Source organism: Musca domestica, unplaced genomic scaffold (genome assembly GCF_030504385.1).
Source record: "Musca domestica strain aabys unplaced genomic scaffold, Musca_domestica.polishedcontigs.V.1.1 12, whole genome shotgun sequence".
Taxonomy (NCBI): Eukaryota; Metazoa; Arthropoda; class Insecta; order Diptera; family Muscidae; genus Musca; species Musca domestica.
Genome location: NW_026712155.1, coordinates 2894265 through 2913481, shown reverse-complemented (window position 1 = coordinate 2913481; position 19217 = coordinate 2894265). Strand labels below are relative to the sequence as shown.

General features: G+C 34.2%; 1 protein-coding gene across 1 annotated transcript; it reads left to right on the top strand.

The window, feature by feature from the left end:
• Window positions 1-10562: 10562 nt before the first annotated feature.
• On the top strand, window positions 10563-11540 carry LOC101895642 (uncharacterized). The gene is made up of 3 exons (XM_005176155.3): window positions 10563-10951; window positions 11012-11134; window positions 11208-11540. The coding sequence occupies exons 1-3, from the start codon at window positions 10638-10640 to the stop codon at window positions 11347-11349; spliced, it is 579 nt and encodes a 192-aa protein (XP_005176212.1). The 5' UTR covers window positions 10563-10637; the 3' UTR covers window positions 11350-11540.
• Window positions 11541-19217: the final 7677 nt, after the last annotated feature.

Sequence of the window (19217 nt, the reverse complement as noted above, 5' to 3'; positions counted from 1 at the left end):
AAAAAAATCTACTTTGGTTCATTATTACTCTGAATAAAATTTCAAGGTTTCACAGCTAAAGCGAACCAAGTCAAAAAAATAAAATTAAAAATAAAATAAATTCCCCACTAGTTTCGGAGTTTTATTTTAAGTCATATCTTGGTTTGGCGGCTGGCAGCTGCGGGTGCTTCTATTGTAATTGACAATCATTGTGATTTTCGGAAAATAAAATAAATTCATTTTTTTTAATAAATTATTGTTAACAAGGACAAAGGAAAATTTAAGGTTTCAACTATGGTAGAAATAAGAAAGTAAAGTTACGCAAATATATGTTTACATTTTTATATCCTCCATCATATTAAGTTTGTCATTCCGTTTGTAACACCTCGAAATATACATTTTAGACTCCACAAAGTATATATATTATTGATCAGCATAGAATTCTATGTCGATTTGACAATGTCCGTCCATCTATCCGTCTGTGGAAATCACTCTAGCTCCGAACGAAATGAAGTAAGTTGATAAAAATTTACTCCGATGTATATTATGTCTGCAGGACTTTTGATATTGAAAATGGACCATGTAGGTCCATGTCTTCGTATAGCCCCCATATAACGGTACCTCCCGATATACAGTATTTTGATGATTTTAGCGACATTATTTACCGGAACTATTTCAAGTATAGTTTTTGAAGTTCGTAATGAATACTACAGCCTATGACAGAAAATTGTCTACATTCGGTATTTTAAAGATTTTAACAGAATTTTTAATGGATTTTAATTTTTTAAAAATTGCCAAATTTGTACCAAATGGTGGAGGGTATTCAAAGTTCGACCCGGTCGAACTTACAGATGGATATGCGTATATGAAATGACTTTACCATTTATAGAAAACGCTAATTTTTTTATTATTGCTGAAAACTGAACGACAATAAACACGTGCTCACTAATAGTACTCCTTCAAAGTGAAACACTCTGACTTGGTTCATTTTTGCTTTGAAAAAAGTCGAAAATGACAGTCGTTGACTTAGGTTTTTTACCGTTATCTTTAGAACGAAACACTTTTTGACATTGTGCTTTACAGAGTAAACAAAGTTTCCAAATACGGGGACATTGGCACTAATTTCGGCATTTTTTATTTTCATGACTTAGTTCGGTATAGCAGTGAGCCCTCCATATATCGGTCCACACCTTCTGGTAACTCCCCCCCAACATTTACATTACATTTTTAATAACCTCATAAAAAGTGAAATTGCCTTTCGATTCTATTCAAATGAATATGGAATTTATCGGCCCATTTCTTCTCGTACCTCCTCAAAAAAAGTTTAATATTTTTATGAACAACTAGCTGACCCGGACGGAGATTTTATAATTATTTGAAATTTTCCGAGTTTTAGAATGAATATTCGAACTAATATCAAGCAAAATTAAATAATGCGATAACATGGAAAATTTCGCGTTTTTTTTTTTTTTTTTTTTTGGAATTTTCCACTACGAATTGAAAATTTCAAGGACAATTCTGTATTTAAAAGTAACATTAGATTTTTGGAAGTTTGGGAATTTTCTGGAGGTTTTTCCCAAAACTTTCTCTCGTAAAAGCCTTCTCACTGAAATTGGAAACAACCGAAGGAAAATTTAAGTCAAATCGGCCCAACTGTTCTCAATTGATGATTAACTATACATTATTTACACCATTTATATATTCGCAAAAAATTGGAAATGAATATTCGACTTTCTTTAAATTTTGCGTTCCAAATATTTTGATCAGTATTAGATGATGCATCGGTCCTCAGTAGAAGGTATCTAACGCAAATATTTTCCAAAAATCAAATCAAATATCTGATATAAAATGAAAAAAGTAGTCGATATTGTCCAAATCTGTCACATTATAATATTTATATCAGACTTAGGTCAGATTCAAAATAGACAATAATGGCCAACTCCTTCGGAACCATCCCCATAAAGAGTTAATACTTTTAATAATCATTACGTAGGCCAAAATATATTCAAAGAAACGAACATCTGTCGGCATCTTATTTATCCTTTTGCTAACTCGTTTAACCAAAAATAATCTCTTAAATTCTCATTAATCCCCGTTAATCTATAATTGAGTTTCCCGCAATTATTGAAAATTTCGGCAAATTATATTCTCCTTTGTTTCAAAAAAAGGGTTCCACCAAATATATAACTTTTTGTGGACATACATTTGAATTGCTGTTTTATTTATTTATTTATTTTTTTTTTTTTTTTGCGATTTTCAATTAATACGAATACAGAATAAATAAATGACTGCATTTGTACTTTTTACAGTTGACAAATTGTTTTAATGGTTTTCATCATTAGTTGTTGGCAATTACTCTATAATTTCCCAAATCCATGCAGCCAACCAGCCAGTCAGCCACGCCAGGGCACAACGCAGAACACGATGCTGCATAATTCCAAATGATGGTCTTTGTGTGCAGCATCAGCAGCAGCCAATTCCATGCAGTTCGACAACGGGTCGGTGGTCATTGTTGTTCTGCATTGGCATACTTTGCAGGTCAAAATCAAAATCAAACAAAAAGCTATGAAAACAAAGCAACAAGAACATCAACAACAACAACAGCAGCAGCAACAAACAACTTCGGACGGTCCGGTATAATAGCAAAATAAACAGCTGGATAAGTTTCAACAAGTTTTCGAGGGAAATTCATGCCGTAGCACAAAGAAGAAATTGGCTATGCCAGTGATGGATTTCATTTTCATTCATTCATTCTTCTTCTGCATATTTTTTGTTTTGTTTGGTTCGTTTTGCGCTCTGGCCAGCATCAGAATCAGAATCAGCACCAACAACTACAACCCGAAACATGGTTAGCTGCAATCATGAACTATAAATCCATGTAGAATAAATAACAAAAATGTTAAGTTAACTAAACAGTCCAGAGTATTTGAAAAGCTTTTGAAAATACTCCAGTTGAGTTGCTGATTTATGTTGGTTTCCGTAAAATTTGTTTGCACAACAACAACAACAACAGCAGCAACAACCAAAACACGGAATGCCAGCAAAACAAATTTCAAAGTTAAGCTCTCCTGAAAAATTAATTTCAGAACAAATTACAAAGGTTTTGTAAAGTCACAGATTAAAAGTTTTATTATTTATCTTAAAGTGGAGAGGGGTGGAGAACTCAATCCTTTTGTTATTCTCAAGAGGTGCTATTCTCAGAGTAATTAGACAAAAATGAAAAAAAAGTACTATTTTTAGCATAATTCTAGGCTTAAATTTAAAAAAGCAAAGGAAAAATATTCTTTTTTTAAAGATAGCTAACACATACCAAGACACCTGTCATTTGCATGTGTGGGTACATTGACATTGCACGTTGTGCTAATAACACCTATGTTTATTGAAAGCCATGCAGAGAGCAGCCATGGCATATTCACTATCCAGGCGATATCATGCTGATGCCACGCTGGCCACCAGCATCGCAACACACACACTCACACACACATGCACACACTATAGGTGTTGAAAGTGTCTAGGCCATGGATTTCTGCCTCATCTTTCCTGCATGTATTCGTATTCTCGCAAAAGCAGCAGCAAACCAGTTCCAGTTTTCACTTGGATATTTATGCAATCAACATGTGGCATTAAATGGCTAAGTCTGTAGCTCAGATACAACCACAAACACCAAAACCTCCATACTCATACACAGGGACACTCTGTAGCAAAATGTGGATAAAAGCTTGCCCAACAAACAGACAGACACACACACACACTCAGAGCTGCTCATTTTTTATGCATTAAAAGCTGAGAAATGAAAGAAAAATGAACCACCACTCCGGCCGGATGTTTAGTAGATGGGAATGTGTGATAAGACCAAAATGACTTTGAAGCTGTCACTGATGAGAAGTAGCTAAACATAATAACTGTGCATGTTCAAATGAGAGTGTGTGTGAGTGAGTAAGAGTGTGTCTGAATTTATGAGAATGTGTGTGAGTGCATTCTTTCATGTGTCATGATATCTCTGACAGAGGGATATGTGTTGAGTTTGTTGTCTTTTTTGTCTCTCATAATTTGTTTTGTATTAGTTGAGATGAGAATGAGGTAGCCGTTATAATGGCAAACTTTGCATTTGCAATGCATAATCAAATTGAGGTTTTGAAATTTCTAAATTTTGAGTTATGAATTTTGAAAATATCTTTTGTATGCACTACACCACAATGTCATGAGAGTATAATCAGTTTGTTTCTTCCAACATGTTTATAATATCCCGAAATTTTTCCAATTCTGTTTTTATACCCCACAACACTATGTGTTGGGGTATTATAAGTTTGATTGGCCCAAAAATTATGTAACACCTCGAAATATTGGTTTCCCATATAGGAAAGTATATATGGATCTTCCTAGCTCGCCGAGCTGAGTCGATCTAGCTATGTATGTCCGTCCGTCCGTCTGTCCGTCTGTCCATGTTAATTTGTTATCACGCTACAGGTCGCAATTATCGCCGATCCTTACGAAATTTTGCACGAAGGTGGGGTTAGGGTCAGAATAGAAGCCTACTCGTTTTGGAGATGATCGCCATATATTTAGGGGTTGAAATGGACCAAAAAACTGCAAAATTGTCGGTAGGTCGTAATTATCGCCCGACCCTCACGCACAACTTTTGTAGACAAAATACGAAAATGTCCATTCCAGTGTCTTTTTGGAGAATTCACAAATACAGGAAAGACGCACTTCTGAATATTTCGTTAACGCTGATTTCGTTGAAGAATATAGTCAAATGTCTGTATCTCATATAGATGCGTTTCAGTCAAAAACCAATAATAAATGTAAATCTTTTGCCACTTCTGAGAGATTATAGGTCTTTGGGAAATATTGGTTTCAGATTTAGGAAGACCATTTACGTGCTACATCTGCCAATAAATTGGAAATGAGGAAATTAATTTAAGTTGCCATCATTCGAAAATTAGAGAACGAAACCTGATGGTTTTCTTTTATTATTTGTCACAATATCTTGTGGAATTCTTTCGAGTATCTCGCCTATATAAACTGTATCACTTATTATAGTGTTGTAGGGTATTCAACGGTCGGCCCCGCTCGACTGTAGCCTTTGCTTACTTGTTTTTTTTTTTTTTTTGGTACTTTAATTTCCATACCACAAAAAAGACAGTCGTAAAATATGGTCTTGGGAAACCCAAAAAATCATTGAGGCCATATCGATTGAAAAAAATCTACCCCCATAAGAAACTAAAATATATAACTTCAGACAAATCGATTGGGAAATATGGAAAGACCCTCGCAATAACTAAACTCAGGGGCAATATTGGCACTGGCGTTATATTTTTTGCCAGTTGCGTTTCAAAATTAAAAGATCTCAAACTTCTAAAACTAAAATATTACCAAACGTAAAGTATAATCGGGGTTCATCCCTATTTAGAGGCGTTGTCAAAAATCGGACGCACATGATCCATTTTCTAAACAAATGATTCTTAAAAAAATTCAAAACTCTCTATACATTTCCATAGATTCATATCAAATGTTGCGAAATTGATCTAAAACCAGAAAGGAAAAGTCAAAAGTCCGCCGGGCCGACTTTATGATATCCTACACCACTTGCATATTTAGCTAGTAAAGCTCTCGTAACAAAATAATTTACATTGGGAATTTTTGTTTGAAGTAGATCATTCGACCTATCAACCTTTGGCTTTATAGCAGTCATAATATGGTTTCAGAGGGAGCAATTATATATGGGAGGCAAATCGAATTCTGAATCGATTTTCACCAAATTTGAGATATTTGATATTTGAGATATTTCTATATATATTATTATTATACCAAATAACATTGCTATAGAGGGCATGATATCGAGAAGGATTATATTATTATATATTATATCGTAGCCGAGTTCCATCAAATGAAAACTCACTCCATTTGGGCGGATATTAGCCATTATTTGCACAATAAACTTTAAATCGTATTAAGGATATATGTATATGCGATATATCAAAACCTGAGCCGATCTCGATAAAATTTGGCAAAGGTATTTCTGAGCTTTATAAGATACCAAATATCATTGTTGTGAAGTGCATAATACGAATGTAGGGGACTTAAACACCAAATCGGTTGCAACATATATTTATATAGGAGCTATAGCTATATCTGAACTGATTTTTACCAAATTTGATGTATTAGCTTCTAGACTGAATTCGGTCGGATGGGTAAAAATTCAAGTCATGATATATTGGCCATTTGGTACACAATTAACCCGAAATCTGTTGAAGATATATAGGGAAGCTATATCGTAATTCGAACCGATCTCCATAAAATTTAGCAGAGCTATTTCTGAGCTCTGTAAGATATCTGGTACCAAATATCTTTGATGTGGAGTGCAAACCTGAACTTTCTTTACAAAAATACATGGACAGACGGACGGACATGCATAAATCGACTCAGAATGTGATTCTATGCAGATCATCAAAAGGAACTATGGGTCTAACTCGCTTCCTTCTCTATGTTACAAACAAATGCACAAAGACATAATACCCTGACCACAGTGTGGTGTAGGGTATAAATATTGGCCCCCGGTATATCGAAACTTCCCCAAAAAAAACTCAAAATATATGAAAATTCTGGCAGAGGAATTTCTAAGCTGAACCTAATATCTTATACCAAAAATCATTATTATGGAGTGTACATTACGGCTGCGGCGGATATTAAATCGGATGAAACATATGTATAATCTGAACCGATTTTCTCAAAATTAGGCAAGGGTGTTTCTAGGTTGTATCTGTTATCTCATATCTTATCTCATTGTTATAGATTATAAACTACGCCTTCGGGTGACTTAAATATTAAATCGGATGAAACATAAAATGCTCCCATATATATATTTATACCTTAACCGATTTCCACCAATTTTTCCAGGCTACATTTGTAGTGTATCCTAAAACTTATCTAGTTTGGGTATATATTACGCATTTGGTGCACAATATACGTAAAATCGGTTATTGATATATTTGGAAGTTACATCTAAATTTGGACTGATTATCACCAATTACAATAGTATTCGCCCTTGGACCAAACAGATGCTCCGTGCAAAATTTCTACTCAATCGAATAAAAGATGCGACTTGTAATTTGCTTACAATAATTCATTAATAGACGGACGGACATGCATAGATCGACTCATAATGTGATTTTATGATGGTCATTAATAGGAACTATTGGTCTATTTCGTTTTCTTCTGCATCTTACAAACCGCATAAAAAGGTAATCTGTCTGTTTGTATGCTGGGAGAACATTCTCTATGGAGAAAAACAGTCGTACGAAATGAGCCCAATTCTTGCTGCGCTCAAATCGAATAGTGGATCCTTTTTGAGATTTTCTTCCAAAACGAATTCCACCCACTCGGAAGAAATCATCCTTTAAAACTTACCTAGGCCTTTTAAGCTTACTTAATTTTTTGTGACTACAGTAAATTGCATATTGTTTAATAGTTCAATGGTAATATCTGCTAATCCTCTTCTATCAACCAAACAGACACACACTCACACAGATACACAAACACATTACTCCGTTATCAGATAACGTCCGTGTAATGGTTTACTTTAAATATTAAATTACTTTGGGGCAAATATATCCATAAATATTATGTTGGTTAGCTAAAGGTGTTTGCTTATATATGCTTAACAAATATGTACACATATGCTTAACTCATAAAAGTACACCAACACACCGACATACAAACATGGTGTTACATTGTGTGTCTTAATTATATAAAATCTACTTTAACTTTTGACCACAACATTACTACCAGAACAACAAGAATCAGAAGAGAGACGAACGATGGATGGATGGACGGACGGATTGTTAGTTGCTCGGCCGGTCCGTCAGTCAGTCAGTCTGTTGGGTATCTTGCCTTGATTGGATTCCCAATGTCCAATGTTATTCGTTTTGTTTAATTAACATCTGACTTAATGGCCAAATTGTTGTTGCTGCTGTTGTTCTCTGTAAATACATATCTACAATTACTCAGCAATTACTTGAAAAGACAAATATTGTCTCGTATTCTTGTGAAACATATTTCAATTTTTGTGACTTAATGTTCACACACACACATAAACACACACATCTACGACAACTTGCAAATAAAGATTTCGTGAAATCTTCAAAGGAAATTATTTAGAGGATTTAAATTGAAACATTTGTGGAATGTGTAAATCTGTTGAATATTTCAATAATTCCATAAGAAAATGTCAATTGAATTAGATAAGAATGAACAGCAATACTTAATGTTGGGACAGAATTCTTGGATGTTATATCACATTACACAGGGAAGAACAATTATATTATTTAAAAACAAAATACATATTTTCCTATATCCATGGATTATAACGAGATTTAAAAAAATTATGACGCAAAGATAAATTTTGGTGAAATGCCTGGATTTGCAGTTACGAATAAGATAATAAAATTTCCAATAAAAAAATAAGTAATAAAAGCATTTTGTAATTTTTATGAAATATACCAAGAATCCCACCATTTGGACTAAAAATTGTACAGAAATATTTTTTTTTCTAAAGCTTCGTCGGGAATGGTCAAAAATACCGCTGAGCAACACTCGGGCAGCATGTGACGGTTTCATTGGCCGTTTGAAGGCCATAACTCGTGCCAAAGGTGACCAATTCTAACAAATCTAAACTTATTCTAAAATTTGATACTATTTACGACATTTTTGTGCTTTCATTCAATATAATTTTAAGAAACCAGTAAAAAAAGTCCTAAAGTCGGGCGGGGTCGACTTCATGATACCCTACACCACTTTGCTAATTTAGTAGAGCTCCGCATAACAAATAAAAGTTTTTATGGGAGAATTCAATCATACACGCTATGATAATAATTATAATTTAAAGCATTTGCATCTTTTAAATTGGGACTTGTATTGCCCATTTGGTGCAAAATTAATTTGAAATCAGATAAATATATATATGGGAGCTATATCCCAATCTGAACCGATCTCGATAAAATTTGGCAAAGATATTTTTGAGCTGTATTTGATATATTTCCCTGAATATCGTTGTTACGGAGTGCATATTATGGCTGTTTGTAACAAATATAACAAATCGGATGAACAGTATATATGGCAGCTATATCTGAACCGATCTTCATCAAATTTGACATACTAGCTTCTAGACTCAATTCGGTCGTATGTGCAAATTCCATCCCATTTGGGCAAATATTAGACGTTTGGTGCACAATAAAATGTAAATCGGACGAAGTTATATATGGGAGTTATATCCAAATCTGAACCGATCTCGGTAAAATTTAGCAAAGGTATTTCTGAGCTGCATTTGATATATTTCCGAAAATATTGTTGTTAAAGAGTGCATATTACGGCTGCGGAGGACAAAAATAACAAATCGGAAGAACAATATATATGGGAGCTATAGGTATATCTGAACCGATTTCGAAATTTCAAATTTGGCATACTTATTTTCAGGCCTAATTTGGTTGTATGTGGAAAATTTCGTACTATTCGGGCTGATATTACAAGTTTGGTGCACAATAAAAAGCAAATCGGACAAAGATATATATGGGAGCTATATCTAAATTTTTAACGATTATCTCCAATTTCAATAGGGTTCGTCCTTGGGCCAAACAAATGTCGTTAGGAAAATTTCATCTCAATCGGATAATAATACATGGACAGACGGACGGATTCTATGCAGATCATCAAAAGGAACTATATGTCTATCTCGTTTCTTTTTACCTGTTACAAACAAATGCACAAAGACATAATACCCTGACCAGCTTGTGGTCAAGGGTATAAAAAATGTTAAAATTATGACGTTTGACTTTGTTGCAGTTTTTTTATCTCACTCTGTATAGCAGTGTACTCCTTTGAATAGCCATGGCGGCCATAGAACGCGAAATGACCATCAGATTCTTTTCAAAGTTGGTACATCATAATAGTTCTGTTAACACCCGACCTTGTAAGAAGATGGAATATGTAGGCCTACTCATGGTACAATAGAAAAGTAAGGTAGAGCTACCAGCTGATTACAATTTTTTCTAAGTGTGCCCGAATCCTGTCAATTTTGTGTATGCATTTATTGTTTTGAAAAATAAAAACAAAATTTTAAATAGCGGGACGCGCAATAATGATATTAACCAAATTTGCCACGAAATTGAAAGATTGAACATTAAGGATCATATTTTTGAGAGAACATCCAGGCATGTCATTCATCTTTCGCCCTATTTGATGCATTTGAAAAATAACCAAAAAATATCAAATAAATGAAAACAAATTGTTGGATATAATTTCGAACAATTCTGACAGGAAGCGGGCATAGCCTCAGGGCTGTATATCTGTAGTTTTATGAAGCTGTTCTACCTCCTTATTGTACCATGGGCCTATTCTTACTAGTACCTCCCCCAGAAGAAGGAAATTTTCCAAATTATATATATTTTTTCTTTTTGATTATTTTTTGCGATTTTTAGGAATTTATACAATTACTAGATATGAAATATTTAAATATATTTCAGTGTAGTATTAAAATTTTTTTTTTCGTTCATCATTACTTTGTGAGAAATTCAATTTAACCTCTGCAATACCCTTCAATCATTCCAGCACATACTTCAGTTTTTTCTGACACGTTGACATTTTTAATAAAAAATAAGAAAATGGAAGGTGAAAAACAATCAAATGAAAATGTGTCTATTGACGGTTCCTCCCAAAATTCTTTGCGGAAGAAATTATCGGTGGGAAATTCAGCTGACGAAGACAAAGAACCTTTAGCTGATATACTGAAAAAAGTTGCCAATTCCGATTACATTTCGGACGATGTATTAAAACGCTATATTGGTTCCAAAGAAAATTTGAGTTCGCAAGAACTTAGAATACTCTTAAGAGATTCGCGAGATTCAATTCGAAGGCAGTGCAAAGATCAATTTGACTACAGTAACTCGCCCAGTTTCAATCAGTTGAAGTCGCCCTAGTAAGTAATTAAATTAAGAAGTTTATTGTCAAAAATACATAAAATCTTGTTTACTTCCAGTCCCCTAATTTGCCGTGAACGTTATCGCCTCACGAAAAAGCTTTACGAACATCAGTTGCAGAGCGAGATCCAACAAATTATAAATCAGCAAGAAAAAGCCTTCGATGCCATTTGCTTTGTGAGGTAAATCGCAATAACTAAAATTTTATTCTGATGTTCCAACTCAAACTTTATTCTCTTTAATTTGTTTTGGTAGAGTTATGGCCATAACCTCATTATGGCCACCACTTCACACTCGTCGCAATGTCGAACACACACATCAGCACTATTTCGAATTGACACCCAAACAAAGGAAGCGTCTAAGTTTTATTATGGGAGTGGACTGGAGTAAAACATGATTTTTCATAAACCCAAATCACTAGCGACGATACGTGGGACTCAACGAACGAAACAAGGCATGAGCAGACATGTCATCATCAAGTGATGGACACATTCATTATAAATCCACATGTTGAAATTCATTCATTCATTCATTCCTGTTTTGTACCTTTTTTAACATCAATTATGAAATAAAACACCTCCAACCAGAGATAACAACTTTTTCAATTCGTACTGGGAAATATCCAACTGGGTTGACAGCTTAAATGTTCTGAGTCAGCACTTCCAAAATGAATGAAAAAAAAAAGTAGAGGGAAAATAGAAAATTTATTATTTGTTTGTCATATTTTTACTACCTTAGGAAAAATCGTCAACAGGTGAGTGCCGAGTGTTTGAAAGATTTCCATTAACTTTCCATGGACGATGATAACCTGGGGACACATACCTATGTTCAGGAGAAAACAATGGAAAACAAAACCCATAGCGTTTTGAGAACAAAATAAAATAATTTGTCAAATATAAACAACACATAAAGTGCTGCGAAAATATGATAAATTTTGGGACTCTCAAATCTGCTGATGGGAAAGAGAACGAAAAGAAAAAAGGTAGACATTATGAATATATATGAAAGCAGACATTTTATATCCCCTTTGCAGGAGTACTGGGAAGTTTCAAGGTTATTGGCAAATGCCATTGTTTTGAAATGGAACTTGGAAAAAAGTTAATAGTAAACAAAGCAATTCGAGAGAATTTTTTATCCTGAAAAATCGATTTAAATTATACGAGCAATATGCCTTTGACGAACATCAAAAGGAAATATAGAGGGATATACCATTTTTTCACTAAATAAAATTCTAAATTATATAAAAGCAAATTGAAAAATATGTGTAACAAATATTGAAATTATCAAAAAAAAAAACGAGATGTATCTCTTCAAAATACGGTCCAATGTGATCCAAATACATATATGTAAAATAATATCTTATAAACAATTATATTAAATTTGCAATACAAATATATGTTTTAACTACGATTTCTGTCGGTTTGAAACACTAAGAGAAAAATTCACGGAAAAATTTGCATGCAATATGTCCGGAAATTTTCTTAACGGTAAGGGGGAAAATAAAAAGGCATATCTTCTTAATTTTCTGTTTTGTGGACATTTTAAAAAAATTCAAAATAGTTATAACTCTAATAGCCTGTAAATTTGTACGAACCGTTATTAATATCATTAGACATTTTTCTATACTCCTCTTAAGAGGGTTTGCAATGGAAGAGTAGACAGTCGAAACGCATTTATTCAAACTTGGTTTTCAGAGTCCATGTAAACCCATGTATAAAATAATGGAACTAAAGTATGCATTCCGAATATGGTCGAATATTGAGTCCCCAGAATCCTAACCTGAGTTCGTTCCTGCTCCCATACTCATATATGTTCCCTTTGGTTTCAAAAGACATTTGTTACAGGAAGCACTGCTAAATATGCGGAATAATACATATAAGGTATTATAAAGTCGGAAAAGGGAACTCTTTTTTATTATCTAATATTTTTTATACCCTCCACCATACATAGTATGGAGTGTACATTAAGTTCGTCATTCCGTTTGCAACTCATCGAAATAATAATTTTAGACCCAACAAAGTATATATCCTCTTGATCAGCGTAAAATCCTATGGCGATTTAGCCCTGTCCGTAAGTCCGTCTATTGTAATCACGCTAAAATCAAAGCGAATGGAAAGCTTAAATTTTGCACCGATCTGTTATATAGGTCCACGATATCGTATATCCCCTATATAACCTATATAGCTCCTTTTAGCAACATCTTCAATGGCATTGTCTAAAATTCTACACAATGAGTTCTCTGTGAGTACTTTACCTCCTGAAAGAGAGCATTCCATATAGGTCCACGATATCGTATAGCCCCCATACAATGGTGACCCCCACCCAAAATTCGGTATTTTGATGATCTTAGCCACATTTTTCAGTGGAATAGTCTGAAAATCCAACCCAGGGGTTCCATGTGAGTACTTTACTCCCTGGAAGAGAATTGTGTATATGGGTCTACGTTATATATAACGCTCCCCAAGATCTTTGGTATTTTAAGGATTTTCGCGACATTATTCACCACAATTGCGTCAAATTTAGTATTTGAAGTTCGTAATGGGTACTACAACCTATAAGGAACAATTTTCTATGCAGGTACACGCCTTAGTATAGCCCCAATGCAACAGCACCTCCCTTTATTCGGCGAAATTATTTGTTGGAATTGTTTCGGAATTCGTGTTTAAAGTCCCGAATCTTTACTGCAGCCTATAACAAACAACTACTTACCACGTCTTCGTATAGGCCCCATTTAAAGGTTTTCATTTCAGCGGTATTTTTCGATGGTTTTTTTTTTAATTTTTCAAGTTCCTTTCGAATGGTGGGGGTATACAGCTGCTTTTTTATCTTTTTTGTTATTATCACCATACATATGCTATGGTTGTCATTCATGGAATGAACCATCTTAGATCCCACAAAGTAAATATATATTTGATCCAATAAAATTTTATTTAGATTTCTGGTCCGTAGAGTTTTTTTTTTATTGAAAATGGCCGCTATAAGTCCATGTTTTGGTATAGCCCCCTTATAAGTGTAATGAATAACTAAGGCGTTTTGGATATTTCAGTCATAGTTTTAAACGGCTGTAAATTGACAATTTTTATTCTCAGTATGTAGGGAACAACTTTGCAAAGAATCGTCCATATGGGTCCAAATTTTAGGATAATCCCAATACAACTGTTCCTCCTAATATTCGGCAGTTTGATGATTTTTGTCAAATTGTTTCAAATTTTATATTAGAAGTTTAAAATGGATAACCTTTTTATGACAGAGCGACAAACATTCGAAAGTTGTTTTTTATCCAATTTTTAGTAACCTTCAATGCCTTTTATATCCCTCTCTATCCTTTTCTTGTACTGTTACCACAAATTATAAAAGAGGCACTTGCACAAGTTAGTGGGTATAGCTTCAGAACACTCTACAAAAGGCAATAGTAATACTTTGATCATTGGTAGCCTGTTAATATGTAAAATGTACATTTGTTGATGTACTTAATATCAAATATATACAATATTAAGCACCTTTATGTACAATTTAGTATACATTTCTTTGCTTCTCGGCTACCAAATTTCAATAGTAACATATTTTGTACACCAAAACAATTTTGGTACAACATACAAATGATTCTTACACCATTTGGCTTAGCCTTTCTACCTATTTACCATTTTAGTAATAATACGAAATAATACGAAAATTATGATAATAATTTATAATTTTGATTGGTTTAGTTCAAAATTAAACAATATTTAAACTTCAAAACATTTTTTGTCGTGGACCAAACCTACACAGTTCTTATTATTTAATAGTGTCGTCGAATTTTTGTACCTTTAATATCAATTAGATCACCTCAGAACGCATTAGCAGTGACCTACATACAAAGTTTCACGATTCAAACTTCAGTCGTTTAGCACAAGCATCGATTAACAGTTAGTCACTTATACACACCCTTTCATAAACATACACAACATACAACATACAATTTTCTATACATATACATGTACGCAATCAACATTTTTTCTAATCCTCTTCACCTTTTGTAAATTAATTGAAAAATATATAAAACACCCCTTGTTGTCAATCTTAACTACGTAATTCCAGTGTCTATCTCCAACAACATCAAACAATATTAAATATTTAACTTTTGATTGTTTCGCGCCTGGATGTTGATGTTGAATATTAATGTTTGTCACATTCGAAGTCATTAAAATCATTAGTTCAAGATTTCAAAAGTTTCAGCACACACGAATGTCATGCAAACCACATGCAATCTGCAATTATTAAACCAGATCTCAAAGAAAGATGGAATCGAGGTTTAGAAAGATGTACAACAACACACCTACACATGCAAGCCAAAGAGGATGTGTGTGTGTCAACAAAAAGGAAGATAATTACTACAAACATTCGAGAGCTGAGCTGAACAGAGCAGAAGAGTGTTGTGCGTTTGCCTTCGTAGTAGCATTTGAATAGTCGAGAGCTGCTGCACTCGGATTGCTGGCTGACTGAATGACTGGCAGATATTCATTCTCTTTGTGCAAGTGTTTGCATGTATAATGCATGCAATTAAGGTAATAAATGCTATAAAAACTTTATAAGAGCCTAGTGATAAATTCAGCCACACTGACAGCTGTAATTGCAAATTGTCATGAATTCGGAAGAAAACTTAAGAAAAATATTGCTGAAGCAGCCGAAGAAAGGAAAGAAAATGTATTTTTTCCACCTTTGTTCAAAAGTAAATGCAAAAATACAAGCCAACGTGGAGAGTGGGAGAAAGGAAGGAAGGACGAAATAAAGCATCACAAGAAATTACCTGACATATGTCAAAGACAATGAAGGAACAAACGAATGAACGAACGAGCGAACGAATGAACGATTGAATGACTTGGAATGTGTAATACCCCGAATGCAATGAAAATAAATATTTAAGCAATAACAATCGAAATCAAGGTAGCAAAGCAAAACTTTCACTTAATTTGTTAAAAAGTTCAATGCGAACAAATGAAATAACAGCAATCAGATACAACTGTCACGCAGCAGCAGCAACATCAGCAGCAGAAGTCAAACAATTCCGAACAAATATATCGAAAAGAATGCAATATTTGTTGGTAAACTGATTTCTTTCGTTCGGTGCGAACAAAAGTTTGTGCGAATACAATTATAGAAATTACACGGCTCATTTAAGAAATTGAACAAATTGTTTTTCTTCGGAAAAATAATTATGAAAATGCAGCATAAGAAGCAACCTATTGCAGAGAGTTGTAATTGTAAATACATAATTGGATACATATTATTTTTTTACGATTTAAATATTTATAACAAAAAGAAAACAGAACCAATACGACGTCAAGCGACAATAAGACAGAGAAAAATTTAATATAGCATAAAATTCTGTGTCGATTTAGCTCTGTCCGTCCGTCTATCTGTCTGTGGAAATAGCTCTAGCTTCCGCACCACAGAAAGTAGATTGATAAAACTTTACTCAAGTGTTTGTTATGTGTGCAGGACTTTTGGTATTGAAAATCGGCCATGTAGGTCCAGGTTTTGGTATAGCCCCCATATAACTGTACCTCCGGATTTTCGGTATTTTGATGATTTTAGCGACATTATGCACCGGAATTGTTTCAAATTCGGTATTTAAAGTTCCAAATGTGTACTACAGCCTAAGACAGAAACAATTCTGTGCAGGTCCACGTCGTTGTATAGCCCCCATATAACGGTACCTCCCGATATTCGGTGTTTTGATGATTTTAGCGACATTATCCACCGGAATTGTTTCAAGTTTGGTATTTGAAGTTCATAATGGATACTACAGCCTATGACAGAAAATTGTCTGTGCAGGTCCACGTCTTCTTTTAGCCTCTATATAACGATTCCTTCCGATATTGGGTATTTTGATGATTTTAGCGATATTATTCACAGGAAATATTTCAAATTTAGTATTTGAAGTTCGTAATGAATACTACAGCTGTAACAGAAAATTTTCTGTGCAGATCCACGTCTTTGTGTAGCCCCATATAACGGTACCTCCCGATATTCGGTATTTTGATGATTTTAGCGGCATTATTCATCGGAATTGTTTCAAATTTAGTATTTGAAGTTCGTAATGGATACTACAGTCTATGACAGAAAATTGTCTGTGCAGGTCTACGTTTTGGTATAGCCCACATACATAAGTACATACCTATATTCCGTTTTTATATGATTTTAGCTACATTATTCAACGATTTTTATTAAGTTTCGCATTTGAATATTGTAATGGCTTATGACAAAAGTTGCCTATGCAGGTCCACATCGTCGTATAGACCCTAATATAACGGCTATATTCGGTATTTTTATTATTTTAAAATAATTTTTAAAAGATTTTATTTTTTGGAAAATTGACAAATTCGTTCCAAATGGTGGAGGGTATTCAAAGTCCGGCCCGGCCGAACTTACAGCTTTTTAACTTTTTCTTTTTTTGCTGGCTCTCATTAATTTGTGTGGAAATATTTTGACACCGGAGATTAGGGCTCGAAACCGAAATATAGCGAAGCAACGTAATAACATCCGAGCACTGATACGATTCGTATCATCTACTCCGCGTACACGACTCGAATACCTGTGAGCCAAAGCTATTCACCAGAGTTACCGATCATGACCTGCACAGCGAAATCATTTGCAAGCGGCGTGATCATCACACAAAAAATGTCATTCACAAGAGTTCCCGATTATAACCAGAACAAGAAAATCAGATACAATCCGAGCGTCATCATCTTCGTCCCCGACCAAAGTCACCGAAAGTAATCCGAATAGTGGCATCGCCTACAAGCCGAACCACGAAATCATCTTCAACCCGAGCGTCATTGTCATGTCTCCGTCGACCCTTCTTCAAAATTCCTGATAGTCCTCAGATAATCTGTAACCCGAACATCGTGGTCCCCGATGTCCATACATCAGAATTCCCGATTATCTTCAAATCGTCAACAACCCGAACATCATCATTGCAATCCCGGACACCCGACGTACATTTATCAGAGTTACCGATAATCTTCAAATGACCTACAACCCGATCATCGTAATCCTCTATTACTCACAAATGGTAAATCCCGATAAGGCAAAACTCGTCAAATCCGACAACCAACCATGACTTCCCAATTATCCTTTGATCGTATTAAACCCGAACGCTATTTCCGATTACTTACACTTACGTCTACAACCCGAGTGTGAACATTGAACATTGAAGTGAATTCTAGCATTCCTGACCGTCGAAAACATCAAATTGCCTATCATCAATTAAACCTGAACAGCTATATATTGAATTCTCGGATATTTCTGTTATTTTCATAAGGCATACCCTAGCCGAGGGGAAAACCATGTTACAATAACGGCACCTCCTATATTCGATATTTTGATTGAAGTTTGTAATAGGCAGTACCACCACAGTAGGATATTTTTGCAATAGCCCCCACAATACCCCCGATATTCGTTATTTGGATGACTTTAGACATATTTTCAACAGACTTATCTCGAATTTAGTATTTAAAGTTTTCTTTGGAAGTTGATTGCCTTTGAAGGCCACGTTTTCGCATAGCCCCCAAACAACCAGAGCTCTTTAATCTTGGTATTTTTGATGATTTCGTGAAATTTGCTATTTGAAGTTCATAATGGATAAGAAGTTATCCAATGGTCCCAGGTTTTCATATAGCTCTCTTTAAAAGTACTTCTTATATTTAGTATTTTAATGATCTTAAACAGATCATTTTTTGGAATTCAGTATCGAATATTCCGATATTCAGTTCGGTTTGCTGCCCCTTCTATCCCTCCTCCATAAAAAGCTAAAATTTTCAAAAATGCGGGATCTCATCGAAAAGTCTATGGATCAATCCTATTGAACCAGGCCACAAATTAAATATATTATCGAATTCAAAAAGATTTTTGAAAAACTGTATTAATCGGGAATTTTTTTATCATAACCTCAAATAGAGGTATTTTTAATAGCGTTTGGAACATTTCTTGCCCAAAACTTGAGGATTTTTCAAGTACTTAATGATAAAAATCAACAGTTTTTAAGAATATATTAGGAATACAAAGGAACACAAAGAAAGTTTAAAAAAAAAGAAAACCTTAAAAAGTAAACCCGACTAATACCACTAAAATACTTGAACCCGAATAATTTATTATTTAAGTCAATTATTCACTTATTCTTAGACTGTTGACTGTTTCTCGGTATTTGCTACCTCTCTTTGCTATATTAAATTTATCAAAATTTCTTGGATTCCATTATTATTTTACGAAAGTGAAATACCTCAA

Excerpts from the sequence above, each read along its gene's own strand:
- LOC101895642 (XM_005176155.3), top strand. The coding sequence starts at position 10,638 with ATGGAAGGTGAAAAACAATCAAATGAAAATGTGTCTATTGACGGTTCC. Across the intron at positions 10,952-11,011 it reads AATCAGTTGAAGTCGCCCTA|TCCCCTAATTTGCCGTGAAC; the intron begins GTAAGTAATTAA and ends GTTTACTTCCAG. Across the intron at positions 11,135-11,207 it reads GATGCCATTTGCTTTGTGAG|AGTTATGGCCATAACCTCAT; the intron begins GTAAATCGCAAT and ends TTGTTTTGGTAG.